General features: G+C 40.9%; 1 protein-coding gene across 1 annotated transcript; it reads right to left on the bottom strand.

Annotated features, from left to right (window-relative positions):
* Positions 1 to 279: 279 nt before the first annotated feature.
* Positions 280 to 4,424, bottom strand: TMEM18 (transmembrane protein 18). The gene is made up of 5 exons (XM_010129193.2): positions 4,351 to 4,424; positions 4,000 to 4,120; positions 3,281 to 3,335; positions 996 to 1,089; positions 280 to 912 (listed from the first exon to the last, which is right to left on the bottom strand). Exons 1-5 carry the CDS (start codon positions 4,396 to 4,398, stop codon positions 823 to 825), a joined length of 408 nt encoding a protein of 135 aa, XP_010127495.2. The 5' UTR covers positions 4,399 to 4,424; the 3' UTR covers positions 280 to 822.
* Positions 4,425 to 15,866: the final 11,442 nt, after the last annotated feature.

The raw sequence follows: 15,866 nt of genomic DNA, 5'->3' as shown, positions 1-15,866 counted from the left end.
CTAAAAAAATAAAAATCTAAAAAAAATAGGAACAAAATTACATAGAACATTCTAAAGTTTCTTCCCTTCTTCTATGTTCTACAAATAAGCAAAAAATACTACCAAAATTATATCCAGTTTTAAGAAAATGTATTTATCTGCTGGCATTAAAATAATGAAACGTAAATTGTAAAGAATTGAATTACACAAATGAAATACAAGACTTTACCAAACTGGTAATTTTTATGAGAAAAAAAAGAAACAAAAAATCTGATTAAAAATTAATTCAAATTAACTCCATTTAAGATACAATGGATAATTTTATTTATAAAATGCTACAGGAACACAATACACATAGGAAGTATGAAACTTGACTTATAAAGAAGTTTAACGCTTCATAGAAGCATGGAGTCCTGAGGTGTTCTGAATACAATCCCTCATTTACTGGAATTCACAACACAGCTCCAGTTGGCTTAAGCAGCAGAAGACTGGATACTTAATAAACACACAGTTAGGACACAGTTAAATATACACAGGCAAATGGAAATGGATTGACTGGAAGATTGTGTCTCACCAATAGTAATAGCCTTGGTCATGGTGAAAACTATCTTACATTAAAGGACAGAAAGACCTGTTAAGACTGGGTTTCCCAATTTCATGGCCAATGCAAATGTATTGTTAGAGACCTGCTTTCACCTAATTGTCCACGGCCAGATGTTGTGAAGTCCTCTTGACATCAGACACAAAAACAATGTTGTTCCTGGATAAACATACAGAAGGACTGATGACCTGGACAAGTATTACCACAACAAAATAAAAAAACCAAAACAGTGTTAGGTGCTTTCACTTCTTTTTCTCTTTTTCTGCCTTTATTCTCTGCTGTAGTATCTTCAGTTCAGTCATTACATTCAAAGTTCTGTAAACCCAGGTGACCTGAAAAATAAGTAAATTATTACACTTAACTCATCCACATATCAATTTAATTAAAACATCCACATAAATGAACACATACATACCACAATTATAATAGTATTCACCAGCAGTGGTGCTGAAAATACTAATGAAATAAACATTCCTCTTGAGTCAAAGTACTGGTATTTAGAAAATAGCCTGAAAGAAATAAAATAAAGAAAAATAAAAGAGGAAGTTTTATTCAGTGAAGTTTACATAACATTACACTTTCACAGTAACTATGCAGCACAGACATTGTACAGATTATCCTACTTCAAGGCATCCCCAAGCATAGTTCTACTGTATTAAGTCGGAACAAAGAGACAGTCGATATCTCAACAGTTACGAATATTTATCACAATATCAGTCTTTCTTTTTTTTAAGGTTTTACTGTGCAAAATCTAAATAAAACAACCATAGATATAGTAATTTACTAATGTGACTACAATAGTACATATATTTGTACATCAGAAATCATGCTTATCCTTAAGTGTCTGAAATGACTAACTTAGGTATTTTGGTTACTCGTATCAGAAAAGATAACAGAACGTCACCTGATGTCATGTACCTGGACTTGTGCAAAGCATTTGACACTGTTCCACACAACATCCTTCTCTCTAAACTAGAGAGACATGGATTTGATGGACGGACCACTTGGTGGATAAGGAATTGACTGGATGGTCACACTCAGAGAGTGGTGGTTAACGGCTCAATGTCCAAGTGGAGACCGGTGACAGGTGGTGTTCCTCAGGGGTCCATGTTGGGCCCGGCCCTGTTCAATATCTTTGTTGATGACATGGACAGTGGGATAGAGTGCACCCTCAGCAAGTTCACTAACGACAACAAGCTGTGTGGTGCAGGTGACACGCAGGAGGAGAGGGATGCCATCCAGAGGGACCTTGACAGGCTGGAGAGGTGGGCCCGTGCCAACCTCATGAAGTTCAACCAGGCCAAGTGCAAGGTCCTGCACACCAAGCACAAATACAGGCTGGGCAGAGAATGGATTGAGTGAGAGCAGCCCTGAGGAGAAGGACTTGGGAGTGCTGGTGGATGAGAAGCTCAACATGAGCAGGCAATGCACCCCTGCAGCCCAGAGGGCCAACTGCATCCTGGGCTGCATCAAGAGGAGCGTGGCCAGCAGGTCGAGGGAGCTGATTCTGACCCTCTACTCCACTCTCATGAGACCCCACCTGGAGTACTGCATCCAGTTGTGGAGACCCCAACAAAAGAAGGATATGGACCAGTTGGAGAAGGTCCAGAGAAGGGCCATGAAGATGATCAGAGGGCTGGAGCACTTCTCCTATGAGGACAGGCTGAGAGAGTTGGGGCTGTTCAGCCTCGAGAAGACAAGGTGCCGAGGAGACCTGATAGCAGCCTTACAATACCTACAGGGCGCCTACAGGAAAAATGGGGAGAGACTCTTCAGCAGGGCCTGTTGTGACAGGACAAGGAGTAATGGTTTCAAAACAGAGGGAGGTAGATTTAGATCAGGTACTAGGAAAAAATTTTGGACAATGGGGGTGGTGAAACACTGGAACAGGTTGCCCAGAGAGGTGGTGGATGCCCCATCACTGGAAACATTCAAGGCCAGGTTGGATGAGGCTCTGAGCAACCTGATCTGTTTGAAGATGTCCCTGCTCCTTGCAGGGGGGTTAGACTAGATGACCTTTAAAGGTCCTTTCCAACGTAAACCATTCTATGATATAATAAATGTAGTAAAACTGTAATTTAGGACGCATATGCCTGAAGTGGAACATAAAGACTTACAATTGCAGATGCCTGCATAAAGTAGTGTTAAACATATAATTTCCAGTTACATCAGGGAAAGGATGATTATGAAAATCAGCCATCTGTTTAATTCTGGTACACCAGCTCAGTAAAACAGGCAAATTTTAATGTTTTTATGCATATAAATAAGTATATTAAATAGTATGATATTTTTGAGAAGTGGTGTTTAACTTCAGCTTATTAAACATAAATAGCTACCAAAGAAAACCCAAAAACAGCAAACAAAAAACCCATCAAAGCTCACAACCTTTCCCCCTTAACTATCCCACTCTGCTTTTCTCTTAGTTCTCTGACTAGTTAGATTACAACCAGATCTTAAGCACTAAAATGAATACATGCTAGCTAGTAAAAACTACCTTTTCTTATAAGCTGATAACTATGTTGTACTGTACTGTTTTGTTCAAAAGTCTTATATCAGTCAATGTAACAGACCCTGTGCCATCACATTTTACTGATAAGGCATAAGTGACTCTCTTTAATGCTTTCCGGAATGACATGAAAAAAAGAACATTTTTTTTAAGAATATTCATTTAAATGCAAAAATGAAAGTGAAAACATTTACCTCCAATTCATGGCAGCTAATTCATTTATGTATTCAGCACAGTACACTAAGGCCACTATACAACAAAAGAAAAATATTAGACTCAGTATTTCTTTAAAAATAAACAGCCATCAGTTCTGCCATGTACACTAAAGAAGTACACATACCAGACATTAGAATTCCTTGAGCCTCACAAGATCAAATTACACATTTAATATTTAATTGCACAAAACTAATTCTGATTTAAATACCTCATATAGTTACTAAGAAGTATAAATTTATCAGAAAACATACCCACTATATTACAAAAACCCATAAAATCCAACGCATCTGATCTTACAGAAAGAGCTCACCGCACAAGTGAATAATTAAAAAAAAATGATTATTTTTTCCAACAATCTTCTTAGGCATTTACTATGCAGAAACCTTACTTATCCCTTACTAAGGCCAGACTTTTAAGTCACTAATTCATACAATCTTGGAAACAAAATAAATACATATTTATAGGTCACAGCAGCTTCTATAATAGTTTATCATGTACAGACACATGTATTTCTACAAGAGAAATACTAATTTGCATGCAGTTTATCGGTTGCAAAGTATAAAACCGTGTGCTGTGCAAGTACATAAAGAAAAAAGTTGTCGTTAAGAAACTAAAAGAAGCTACTTGGCAGTATTAGCAGTTTAAAGAATGCAGAAGCCCATTATCACCCTCACGGAAGCACGAACTCCCGACTCACCCATACAGAGGAAGTGCCCTATTTGCACCCGGTAGTGCTGGAAAGAGACGCACGTCAGGAGGAAACACAGGACGTGGAAAACCGCCAGCCCCACCAGCCACGGCTCCGACCAGTCCGTCCTCTACGGACAAGAGGAAAGGCGATTAGGTTATCACAGGAGAAGGAGTGCCACCAGGTAGATGCACGGAGCCGCTTTCTCCCGCACCGAAACGACAACCGGTCTCACTCACAAACGCCCGCCCCGTGCTTCCTTCCCCCCCGCCCCCGGAGGAGCGCAGCCACACGCGGCGACCGGTGCCTCCTCCCCTCTCCCTGGGCGAGCAGCCAGCCCGGTCCCAGCTCCCTCCTTACGGCCAAGATGGCGGACAGCCCCGGCGGGCTGCTTAACAGCTGCTCCATGGTGGCGGCGACAGCACCGCTGCGGGCGGGCGCCGAAGTCTCGCGATAAGCCTCCCAACGGCAGCCTTATCGCGAGACTTCGGCGCCCGCCCGTTCTCTGCCCAGCAACGGCGGGTGAATGGCTTTACCTGTCCCTGTGAGACCCTGCCTTTTCAGAATAAGGGGCAAGAAGCTCTAGTTATGTTTTTGGCATTTGAGACTGACATTAGGAAGCTAATGGGAGAGTATTTTTTTTTTGGCACCATCTGCTTGGTGGAGTCAGCCTGGCATCGAGGCGTTCAGGCCACTTCGGATGGGTGGCTCAGCACTGATGTTCACTTTTTGGTCTTCTCTCTGCAACACTCAGTGTCTGGCTTCAGCTCCTTTAGGGATGGAAGTGCAGGAAAAAGGGAGTTTTAAGCCCAACTGGAAATTTCTGACCAAAAAAAACCCCGCAGTTGACCACTCCATGCAGGATCTTAAGTCAAATAAAAATTACCTTTTTTTTTTTTTTTTTCCCAATGAGACAAAAAAAAAAAAACCCATTAATGAATGACAACTGTACAACAAAAAGTGAATAAGACATTTTAAAGGTCAAACCTCTCATTTATAACTCCTTTCACAAGATGTAGCTAAGTCTGGAAGAACTGACCACTCTTAAAGCCCTATCACTTCAATAGAGATTTCACGTGCAGATTCACCAACTGAGTCAGGGGGCTTAATGAATCTTAACAAGATTAGCTTTGTCAAGCAAACCGTACTGTTATACTATAGCTCCACATTCTGCTTTCATAAAAGTATTCTTTTTTTTTTGAGCCTTTTGACTTTTTTTTCAAAATGATTGAAAGAGCACGTATAAGTAAATACTACAAATACTTTTTTTTTTTCCATTTAGTCTACCATGTAGACAAATACAGGCAATCACTGTGGACTCCTCTCTTCTTACTCTTACACTTCTGCAATTTAGTGTGAGATACCTGAAGCTGAGGATCATAGAATCATAGAATGGTTAGGGTTGGAAGGGGCCTTCAAGGGTCTTCTAGTCCAACCCCCCTGCAAGGAGCAGGGACATCTCCAACCAGATCAGGTTGCTCAGAGTCCAACCTGGCCTTGAATGTTTCCAGGGATGGCGCATCCACCACCTCTCTGGGCAACCTGTTCCGGTGTTCCACTGTTCCACATTTCCAGTATATTTCCAGTGTATTTCCAGTGTTCCACAGTTTCTCTGTTTTATTTTTGGGTTTTGATAGTCTTTTTCTCAACAACAATAATATCTGAAAGCCAACCAAGGGTTTTACTTAAAGCATTGTAAAACTAAGTAGGACGATGCAAAGGTGGTAATTTCTACTACCAGTCTGCTGTTAATTTTAAGACTGGGGGAAAAAAAGAGATGTTTTAATTCCACATTGTAGATTAGGAAATAAGACTGGAAGAAACTGACTTGTCATTTGGAAAGTCTTACAGTTAATGTAACAAATCAAATGGTTTTAGATTTTTGTAAATGAGGAATCAGTTTCTTGTAATTGCTCAGTAACTGAATACAGTAACCATCTACAATAGCTGAAGGCCTTCAGTGAATGAAGGATATAGTAGCTACTTTATGAGTAGAATATGCTGGTGTGGTGAATTTTTGATGCGGACAAGCTCGATGGATAGGAAATTATTGGCTTATTATGGCAACATACTGTATTAAAAAATTCATGTAGCTTTTACTGTCAGCTACTGTAGCAGCACTGGAAACTTTCTTACAGGGAAATAGGAGTTGCTTCTCTACGACTGACTAGGATAAAGCCAGTGATGCTGTTTGTCAGCAGGTGGTAGCAGATACATAAGTATTACCAGCTCTTTTGTGTCTTATAGGTTACATTTCATTATTTTTAATGGCGAATGAAATGTGAAACAGAAGGTACTTAAAAGGTAACAAACAGATACATTGCTCTTTCATAGGGAAAAACCTGTGTATTTGTCCTTTTACAGCTTCTTCACAGAGCCAGTATGCTACATTTAGATCCAGATTTTAAAAATGCTCTAGTAACCAGAAATATACAATGCCAATGATAATATAGAAATATTTTTGTTCTTGTTATTATAAGTAACTTAAGTAGTTTCTAAAACTCAGTCTCAATTTTATGTTGTAAGATTCAGATTCCTATGTAATTTCTTTCAGCACTACAGGATTATCCAAGTAGATTGGGTGAAAAATCAAGAAAAAGTAGATTGGTAAAATAAATGTTGTTCCCTTTTAACAACTGAAAAACATTGTTTGATTTACATAGAAAAGGATCTAAAATGAGATGTTTTTCTTAAGTTTAAGTTGCTGAAAAAACAAGCTGAGCAGTGAAAAAAGTCTACTTATGATAGGGATTCCTAAACTTAAATGCTAAATTATGTTTCTAGTGGTAGCCCTAGATGTTCACCAGCAGATCTTATCACACTATACTAGAGAGAATAGAAAAGAGCTTTTGTTTTTGAAGTTCCCACAAGTACAGGAAATGTTTAATTTCTTTTATTTTATTTGATGGGACTCTGAATTAGAAGATAGTTATTTTTAATGATCTTGTTTCTTTAAGATCCTAAGATATAGGTTTGCTTTTGTGATAATGCATTTTTAATTTCTGCCTTAAGAAGCTAAAGTGCTTTACAATATAAGATCTGTAACTAAAATACCTTTGAAGAATTAAATATAAATTTCTGCTATCCTTTTGCAGAGAAAACCATGTCCTACACCATTTTATTCTTTGCATTTGGTATATTAAATGTTGTATCTTTGCAGGGTGTATTCCATTGTAAACTGGATTTTATTTACAAGAGATGGGATTGTCCTGAGATATCTAAGCTTTTCAAGGTTTTGTGAGTGAAACAGTTTACAACAATCTCAATTTAAACATGCAGATTCTTGGGGAAATGTTATGAGGAACTTTCTTGTCTTTAAGCAACATTTATATATGCAAAATGCAAAATATAGCTACCTTATAGTGTGATGAGGTAGGTCTGGGTGACAACAGATGCATCCTCTGGTCTCTTGATCAGAGGTTACACATCAGGATTGTTGGATCACAACCTGCAGTTACTCTGCTGTCCTTGTCCATAAAATGCATGTTGATCTACAGCCACCCAGTCTTTAAGGGTCTTCTTGTGAGTTGGTGAGGCTCAGATTTTTCTTTGGGTGTCCCCAAGTTTGATATCCAGGCAGAGATCTCTGAATGCAGAACCAGAAATTCTTACAATATAGTGTTTTCAAGAGCACTTGAGTTGTTGACTGCACCATACAGATGTGTTGGCCCACTGTTGCTTGGTTTGTCGCATGGATTGTTACTCACAATCAGAATGTGTGACTGCAGCTTTGCCAAACAACTTCTTTAAATGAGTTACAACCAGATCAAGCCACCAGGTGCAGAAGTTCATCAGCCTCAGTAACTGTAGTGTTCACAAACAAGCCAAGTGGGCATCCATGTCCCACTACAGTTCCGAACAGTTAACTGAAGCAACAGCAATGTAGCAAAGTCTACATATCTTTTATTCACTACTTCATGTGGGATTGATCTCATCTACTGGGTCTGGGCAATTATAGTGAAGACCTTTGTGTGGGTGGGTGGGTGGTTTTATATAGGTTGTACTCAGTGACAGGGTTGGGAGGCTTTCACTGGTTTTTGCGATGCTTCTGTTTGACACTGGTGTCAGAGTGGTGGGTGGCTGCCTTTACCAAGCAGGGTGGGTGAACTGCTGCTTCCTGCTGCTTTTGCTGCTAGCCGTGGGATGATTGGTGAAGGGTTGGCTCTGAGGGCATGATCTGAGTCTTCAGCAGCATAAAATGTGCAGAATCCCAATGAGGATGATCTGGTTTTCTCATTGAGAGGGATCTGATGTTCCAGAGGGATGGTACCAGAGCTGCCCTTTGATTTTCCCCTTGCCTTGTCCAAGCTGTTCTCTCCCCTTTCCACATTCCCCACTTGCCATGTCTTCCTTTGTCTGCTAATGTAATTATGAACATGTGTCTGGCAGTACGCTGGACCCTGCTGTCTGCCACTCCAAGTATGTGAGCAGAGCTGAGATTCTCCTAGGGGCACATAGTAGGTATCCTGGGGGACAAAAGGGAGGATTAATGGGTATCTTCTGTATCTCCATTAGGGAGAGGAAAAGTTGTGAGGAGATGAGCAAGCTAGTGAACAGGGCAGCCCTCACCAGAGCCTTAGTCAAGGCAGAGATAGGAGGTAGGCACATGTAGGAGTTAGTGACACATATACCCTATTTCTGTGCTTTGCAAAGGTCCCACTGCCAAGTTCTGCTGTGCGGACAGGGGCTGCTTATCTCTACCTCCCCTAGGGGCGGGGAGTGGTGTGCTGAAGGGAACTGGACTTGTTTGGCCTGCAGAAGAGGTGGCTCTGGAGGAAACCTAATCACAACCTGCCACTGCTTATGAGGAGCGTATAAAAAAGACAGAGCTAGGCTTTTCTGGTGGTGTGGTGGGAGGATAAGATAAAATAGGCATAAACTGAACCTGGAAGTTTGGGCTGGGTACAAGGAAAAGCCTTTTCCCCATGAGGACAATCAAACAATGGAACAGGTTATCCAGAGGTGTTATGGGGTGTCCATTCTTGAAGGTTTTCAGGACTTAGTTGGATAAATCCCTGAGCAATCTTGTCTGGGCTCATAGTGGACCTTGCTTTGAGCAGGAGGTTGGAACAACCTTCTAAGTTCTCTTCAAACCTTAAGTATTCTGATTCCATTATTTAAATAAGAAAAAACAACCCCTTATTTGTGTTCACAAAACAATATTGCATTAGCCTGAAAGTGAAATGGATGGTTTTGTATGCTTTTTTTTCAGAATCTTATTCCCCTAACTTCATCTCTTTCATCCACTTTCTGTCAGGGCTTTTTCCTCAGTGCAGAATAGCTTCAGGCTTCTTCAGGCTCACTTTTTTTCCCCCACTGTTCCCAAACCGCACAGACAGTCTGAAATGCAAATGTATTTTTGTTCTCTACCTACCAGCATCACTGCCTATTAAATTATTCCACTAATCCTACCAAAGATCTCCTCAGAATTCTTTCAAAGCCCTGCTGTGTTCTGACAAAACAACCAGATTTTCCTTCTGTTGGAGTTTTTGTCCAGTCAGGGTGGAAGAGGCTAAATGCAATTGCAAGCAAAAAGCAGTCCTGACAGTCTTAGGTCCTGCTCTTAATTATACACTTTACATTCTCTTTGACTCCCTCTGAAGTTTTCTTCTCTCAGAATTGCTGCATTGATTGTTTTTCAGCTCAGAAGTATCACCTGGTGTCATTCCACAGGATGGTGTGGAAGTTAAATACCTTTACATTTCTTTGATGTGTGACTGCATTGCACCTGACACATAATAGAGTTCATTTGACTTGCAACACAGCTATTGTAATAAAAGCGCAAGAAGGAATAGAGGTATTTAGGATATGCAGGGCAACTTTCATGATTATATCTGATCTGATTCCAGAACTTGATGTCAACGTTGCAGTTTCTGCTTAAGGGCATGCCCTCACGGCACATCCTTATTCGTAACATGCAGGGGTTGTACAAGCTGCATGGAGCAGGGAGCAGCAGGAGCAGGATCAGCAACTGGAAGAGGCACTTTTTTGAACGTATCATTGTTCTGAGAGATCTCAGCCTTTTCATCTGAGACTGAACACTCAATATAAATCTTGTACTTTGGAGCTCCTGCTGCTTATTGCTTATCATCTTCCTCTAATGAACCAAGAATGAGGGGTGGAAAAATTGTGGTAATTCTGCAACAAAGACAGCCAAGAGCTGGAAAGCCAGTATATCCACCCGTTGATCCTGGAGCTATGGGTGGTTATCACTTTCTGGTGTTTGTTGCATATCCTTAACAGTCCATAGCTCTGATGGTATAGTTTGACCAAATTGCTCAGACCACCTAAGCGTCTTAGCTAAGGTTTGATCTCTGGATATAGAAATCAAGATGGACACATTATAATGCTTATATAAGATACATTGGATAAAATATAATTGAACATTAGGAAAAGGTTCTTCACTGAGAGGGTGATTGGTCACTGGGACAGGCTCCCCAGGAAAGTGGTCATGGCAGCAAGCCTGTCAGAGTTCAAGCAGTGTCTGGACAATGCCGTCAGTCATATGATTTAATTTTAGGTAGTCCTGCAATGAGCAGAGTGTTGGACTCGGTGATCCTTAGGGATTCCTTCCAACCTGAGACAGTCTATGATTCTGTTGTATGATTCTGTACTTTCCAATATGGCAATAATTGCAAAGCTATGAACAGTTGTACATTTAGCACATGACAATACTGAGTTTGTACCTATTGGCCTATTCTTACTATCTATGTGTAAAAACATATGAACTGAGAGTATTCACGTATTGCAACTTTTTTTTTGGCACAGGTGTGGGAGATCCACTGCAACATCTTGCCTCAGGAGGACTGAGAAGCAGTCGTTAATCCTCCTTCAGCTTTTTTTTTCAGTTTGAGGTTTTACAGATTCATGGGTTGTTCGACAGTGTTGTTCCCTCATGATTGGTGGGATATATCTCTAGGCTTTGCTGGTCTATTCTTGATTGGCTGGGGATGTTGCTGTGGTGATGATGTTTTGACTTGTTCACACACCACTCTTCACAGGCAATGTGATATTATGTGTATTTTAATTCAAGGTTGTCGCCCACAATAGCATACCAGTACTAACAAATCCATTCTTGGGAAGATTGTGACAGAAGTTTTAGATACTGTTCTGTACATGGATTTTATATGACACTTCTGTGTCAGAGATCTCAGTGAAGTAATCAGAGAGTTTGAGTTGTGAGGATTTCCCAACTGTGCTGAGATACACATCCTTATCAAGTGTCCTGCACAGAGATCCTACTGCAGAGAAAAGGAAACATTAAACTTTGTAGGTGCCTGTAGTAGGGCAGTGATTTCAAACTTGAGCAAGGATCCTTGTACAAGGAATAAATTTGTGGATGGAATCTCTGAGGCACTGGAAAGGGAATTATATGAGAACTGAATCAGCAAGAAAGTTTAGGAACAGCATGCCTAGAAAGCCTATGGGAAAGGTCAAGTTGCACAGAAAATTCCAAGTCAATGATGAATGCAAGAATCTGACTGCATAGAACATTTTGGGCAAAGACTAATTTTTAGAGCTGTAGATCAAAGAGTTGCAGATCTAATTGCAGAATTCTTAGTTGCATACCTAATGTTTGCAGCTGCAGGATTATGTGATATTCAGGCAGTGAAACACATAAAAATGTATCTCTTTTTAAAATTGCCATTAGCAAAGAAACATTATCATGGGAGTGGTTGTACAGAGGGCATGTTGAAGTGCTGTATGTTGCAAAAGGTAGCCAATTTCAAATTGAGAGCTGTGGGGTTTAGATGGAAAAAGCTCATGTTCTGTTGAAATAGAGGAATTCAGCAAGAAATATGTATCTGCCTGGTAACTATATCTTACTTTTCCGTGAAGGAAAGTATTCTACAAGTGGAGATGCCCTCCTCCAGCTCCCTCCTCCCATTTCTACTTTCTCTGTCCAACCTTTCCATTCCCTGCTTGTACCGTAAGCAGTACTGCCAGAAAGTAAGGTACTAGCCGTTAGTCTTTTTTAAGAAAATAATTATCCCCTGCAGTGCCTTTTGATGGCATACTGGAAAATACAAAATGAGAAAGAAAAAGCACAGCAGAGGAAGGACAATGACAAAATCTGGTAACACTTGGGGCACCACTGAAAATCTATTCCAGAGCCTGCATTATCAATTAAAGGATAATGCTTATCTGTGTGCTTGACCCCACATGCAGCAGTATGTGAAACAGCACCTTCAACATTCACCCTTTTGCAGTCTTCCTTGCAGCATCCTCTTCTTGTTGCTGCTGTTTTCTCTGGAGTGGAATTAAATTTTACCCTGTTTAACGTCACTATCTCTCTATGGTTTCAGAACAGACTCTTCTAATGCATTGCCAGATGCTGCATTTACATGAGTATGGGTAACACACAGTCACATAAGGACAGGGAGAAAAACTAATTCACTATTGTGCTAGTGAAAGTCTATTAAATATATGATCATACAAAAATAGTGTCTCTGCCTTCCTTTCCTCCTGTCCCTTAAGTCAAACTATTGCAGCTGTGTAGAAACATGGCTTCACTGTGTCATTAGCTGTTGCTAAGGGAAAGATGCAGGCAGAGATCTTTTCCTTAAAGATTAAGTCTAGGCTTTCACCACTAGCAATAGATGAACCACGGGAATTAACCATCTTCCACCAGTACTATATTGAGTAAAAGTTAGAGCTCTAGTACTACCAAATCTCTTATGTTTCAGAAATTCCCATGCTGAGACTCCAGGGTAGCAGGATGTTCTCACTGGGGAGGATGGTTAATCTTTCTCCAAAGCCTTTGAATATCTCTCAAGAGGGTCCTCTTGTCTCCTTCACACGCCAGAGACTGCAGGTTGAGTAGTGCAGTAGCCTTGTTTTCCTTCTCCTGGACAAAATTCTTCAGCTCCCTGTATCCGGGATGGATTGCCTGGGTTTAGCAGAGACTTGATTCTCTCCCTATTTTTCAAATGTTGCCTTTATTTTTTCTTTTAACTTAATATTGGGATGGGACTCTGCAGAGATCAGCTTCTTGTGACCTTCACAGACTGCCATCAGGTTATTCAACCTTCGAATTAAGTTTTTTCTCCTTTCCCTGATTAGATTCACCAGAGTAGTAACCTCTGACAGAATCAGGGTGGTAACCCTCAGGTAGCTGTGCTTGATTTGGTTCTTCTGAACTAAGGATGGAATGGTGGTATAAAATCACTTACGTTGATGAGGTAAATAATGTTTTAAATTGTCATTTGGAAGTAGAAAGGCCAGGTGTAAGTTTGTGTCCATCAGCTAGCAGTTTGCAGTGATCATCCCACCAAGATGCTGCTGTGGCTTTTATTTTTTTTTGAAGGCCCAGAAGCTTGTAGCTGATCTCCAATTACCTTCCTGATCATTTTGGGTTTTCTTCAACTGCAGAGGAAGTACAAGGTATGTAAATATTTCCAGAACTGTTACTGGCATGTAGCAGGAGGACTTCAGAGTTGCTGAATTCTTGCTTTAAAGGCTGTACTTTGTGTACCCATTAGTATTAGCACTCTGGATTGCATCCTAGCGTGAAGCTTTTTGCTTAGTTCAGGAGAGAAATCATAGTGTGTGCACAGGCTGTGTGCACAGAGTGTGTTCCTTGTAACTTTGAGGGCAGATACTCAGCACATTCTTATCTAAGAGAAATAATCTTTCAGTCATGCAAGACCAATTTGGTGGCCTTCTATGATGGGGTTACAGCATCTGTGGATAAGGGATGACCAACTGACATAATCTACCTGGACTTGTGCAAAGCATTTCACACTGTCCCGCATGACATCCTTCTCTCTAACCAGGAGAGACATGGATTTGATGGATGGACCACTCGGTGAATGAGGATTTGACTGGATGGTGACACTCAAAGAGTTGTGGTCGAAGGCTCGATGTCCAAGTGGAGACTAGTGACAAGTGGCATTCCTCAGGGTTTGGTATTGTGACCAACAATGTTTAACATCTTTGTCAGTGACATGGACAATGGGATAGAGTGCACTCTCAGCAGATTTGCCAACAACACCAAGCTATGCGGTGCAGTTGACACAGTGGAGGGAAGGGATGCCATCCAGAGGGACCTTGACAGGCTGGAGAGGTGGGCCCGTGCCAACCTCATGAAGTTCAACATGGCCAAGTGAAAGGTCCTGCACATGGTTCAGGGCAATCCCAGGCACAAATACAGACTGGGCAAAGAATGGATTGAGAGCAGCTCTGAGGAGAAGGACTTGGGAGTGCTGGTAGAAGAGAAGCTCAACATGAGCTAAGAATGTGCCCTTGCAGCCCAGAAGGCCAACCGCATCCTGGGCTGCATTAAAAGAAGCATGGCCAGCAGGTTGAGGGCAGGTTGAGGTTCTGCTGCTTTATTCCACTCTTGTGAGACCCCATCTGGAGTACTGCATACAGTTCTGGAGCCTCCAACATAAGAAGGACGTGGACTTGTTGGAACGAGTCCAGAGGAGGGCCATGAAGATGACCAAAGGGCTGGAGCACTTCTCCAATGAGGCCAGGCTGAAAGAGATGGGGCTGTTCAGCCTGGAGAGGAGAGGGCTCTGGGGAGACCTTGTAGCAGCCTTCCAGTACCTGAAGGGGGCTTATAAGAAAGATGGTGAAGAACTATTTAGCAGGGCCTCTTGTGACAGGACAAGGGGTAATGGTTTTAAAATACAAAGAGACAGATTTATACTGGATATAAGGAAAAAAAATTGACAATGAGTGATGGAACACTGGAACAGGGAGGTGGTGGAAGCCCCATCCCTGGAAATGTTTAAGGCCAGGCTGGATGAGGCTCTGAGCAACCTGATCTGGTTGGAGATGTCCCCCCCCTGCTCCTTGCACGGGGGGTTGGGCTAGATGGCCTTTAAAGGTCTCTTCCAACCCAAACTATTCTATGATTCTATTCTGTGATTCTGTGATGTAGCTCACTAAACTGCTAATGTAGATGCACCTTATGTGTTCAAGTTAAGTATATTTTCCTCAGTTAATTAAAGTTATGTGAAGACTCAGAAGTTTGTCCTTACTGGAGATTCTACATTGAAAATAAGCCTCCTAAAGGCTGTCTGAGGAAGGTCTTATGCAGAATATTTGGTATCTGAAGAGTTCTGTGAAGTTTCTTCTGTGGAAACATTCAGAGTGATATTTATTTTAGTTTGGTTTTGTTTGAATTGTTTGAATTAAATACTTGTATGTGTATTTGATAGTTTATTTTAAATAATCAAAATACTTGATTTAGTATCTGTTAACTACTAATTATTGCTATTTTCTTGCAGATATCACAGGTAATTTTGAAGGCTTACGTCTATTTTTTATTTTAATGCTGTTATCAGGCTAAGTAGGAAAACATTCCTTTTGTGGACTATTACTGAACTGGCAGGACATTAAGATGTGCTCATCAGTGCCCAGTAGTGGATTCCTAGGGAAGAATATAAAAACAGGACATTCAGGTTGTGATACTTATGCAGTAAATTCTCTGCATGTCTCGCAGCTCTTTGCTTTTGCATGAAAGCCAGAAGAAATTTTCTGTGACTGAGATTTGAACTGAAGTTGCTAAAGGCTCAGTGCAAAACATTAACCAATTCCTGGTGAACGCCAGAAGCAGGTTCAAAGACTGTTGTTGTCACAATACATACGCAATAAAACCGGTATCAGTTCAACCAGTTGTGAGGCTAAGTATACTTCTGTGGGTAGCGGAAGGTGAGGAAAATAAACTGGCATTCAACAGTCTTCTGCTAAATACGAACAGTAGGTGGCACCCTTACTTTGATTTTCCTCAGTGCATTACTTTTTCAGGAATATTTTATCATTTGAAGCACTGTTCACAAAACAGGTTTTGAGATACACTCAGATGAAGGAAGTTTTGTGCTCTAGATCCTCATCCTAATAAAAAGCCCAGCATACCTTTTAAGTTT

The sequence above is a fragment of the Chlamydotis macqueenii genome, chromosome 3 (assembly GCF_036417535.1).
Source record: "Chlamydotis macqueenii isolate bChlMac1 chromosome 3, bChlMac1.mat, whole genome shotgun sequence".
Lineage (NCBI taxonomy): Eukaryota > Metazoa > Chordata > Aves > Otidiformes > Otididae > Chlamydotis > Chlamydotis macqueenii.
This window is presented reverse-complemented; position numbering and strand designations above follow the sequence as displayed.

Bases quoted from the DNA above. Each gene is read 5' to 3' on its own strand.
- TMEM18 (XM_010129193.2), bottom strand. From the start codon at position 4,398: ATGGAGCAGCTGTTAAGCAGCCCGCCGGGGCTGTCCGCCATCTTGGCC. The intron at 1,090-3,280 runs GTAAATGTTTTC...TATTTCTTTCAG, and splicing joins TTAGCTGCCATGAATTGGAG to GCTATTTTCTAAATACCAGT. The intron at 913-995 runs GTATGTATGTGT...CTTATTTTTCAG, and splicing joins TGAATACTATTATAATTGTG to GTCACCTGGGTTTACAGAAC.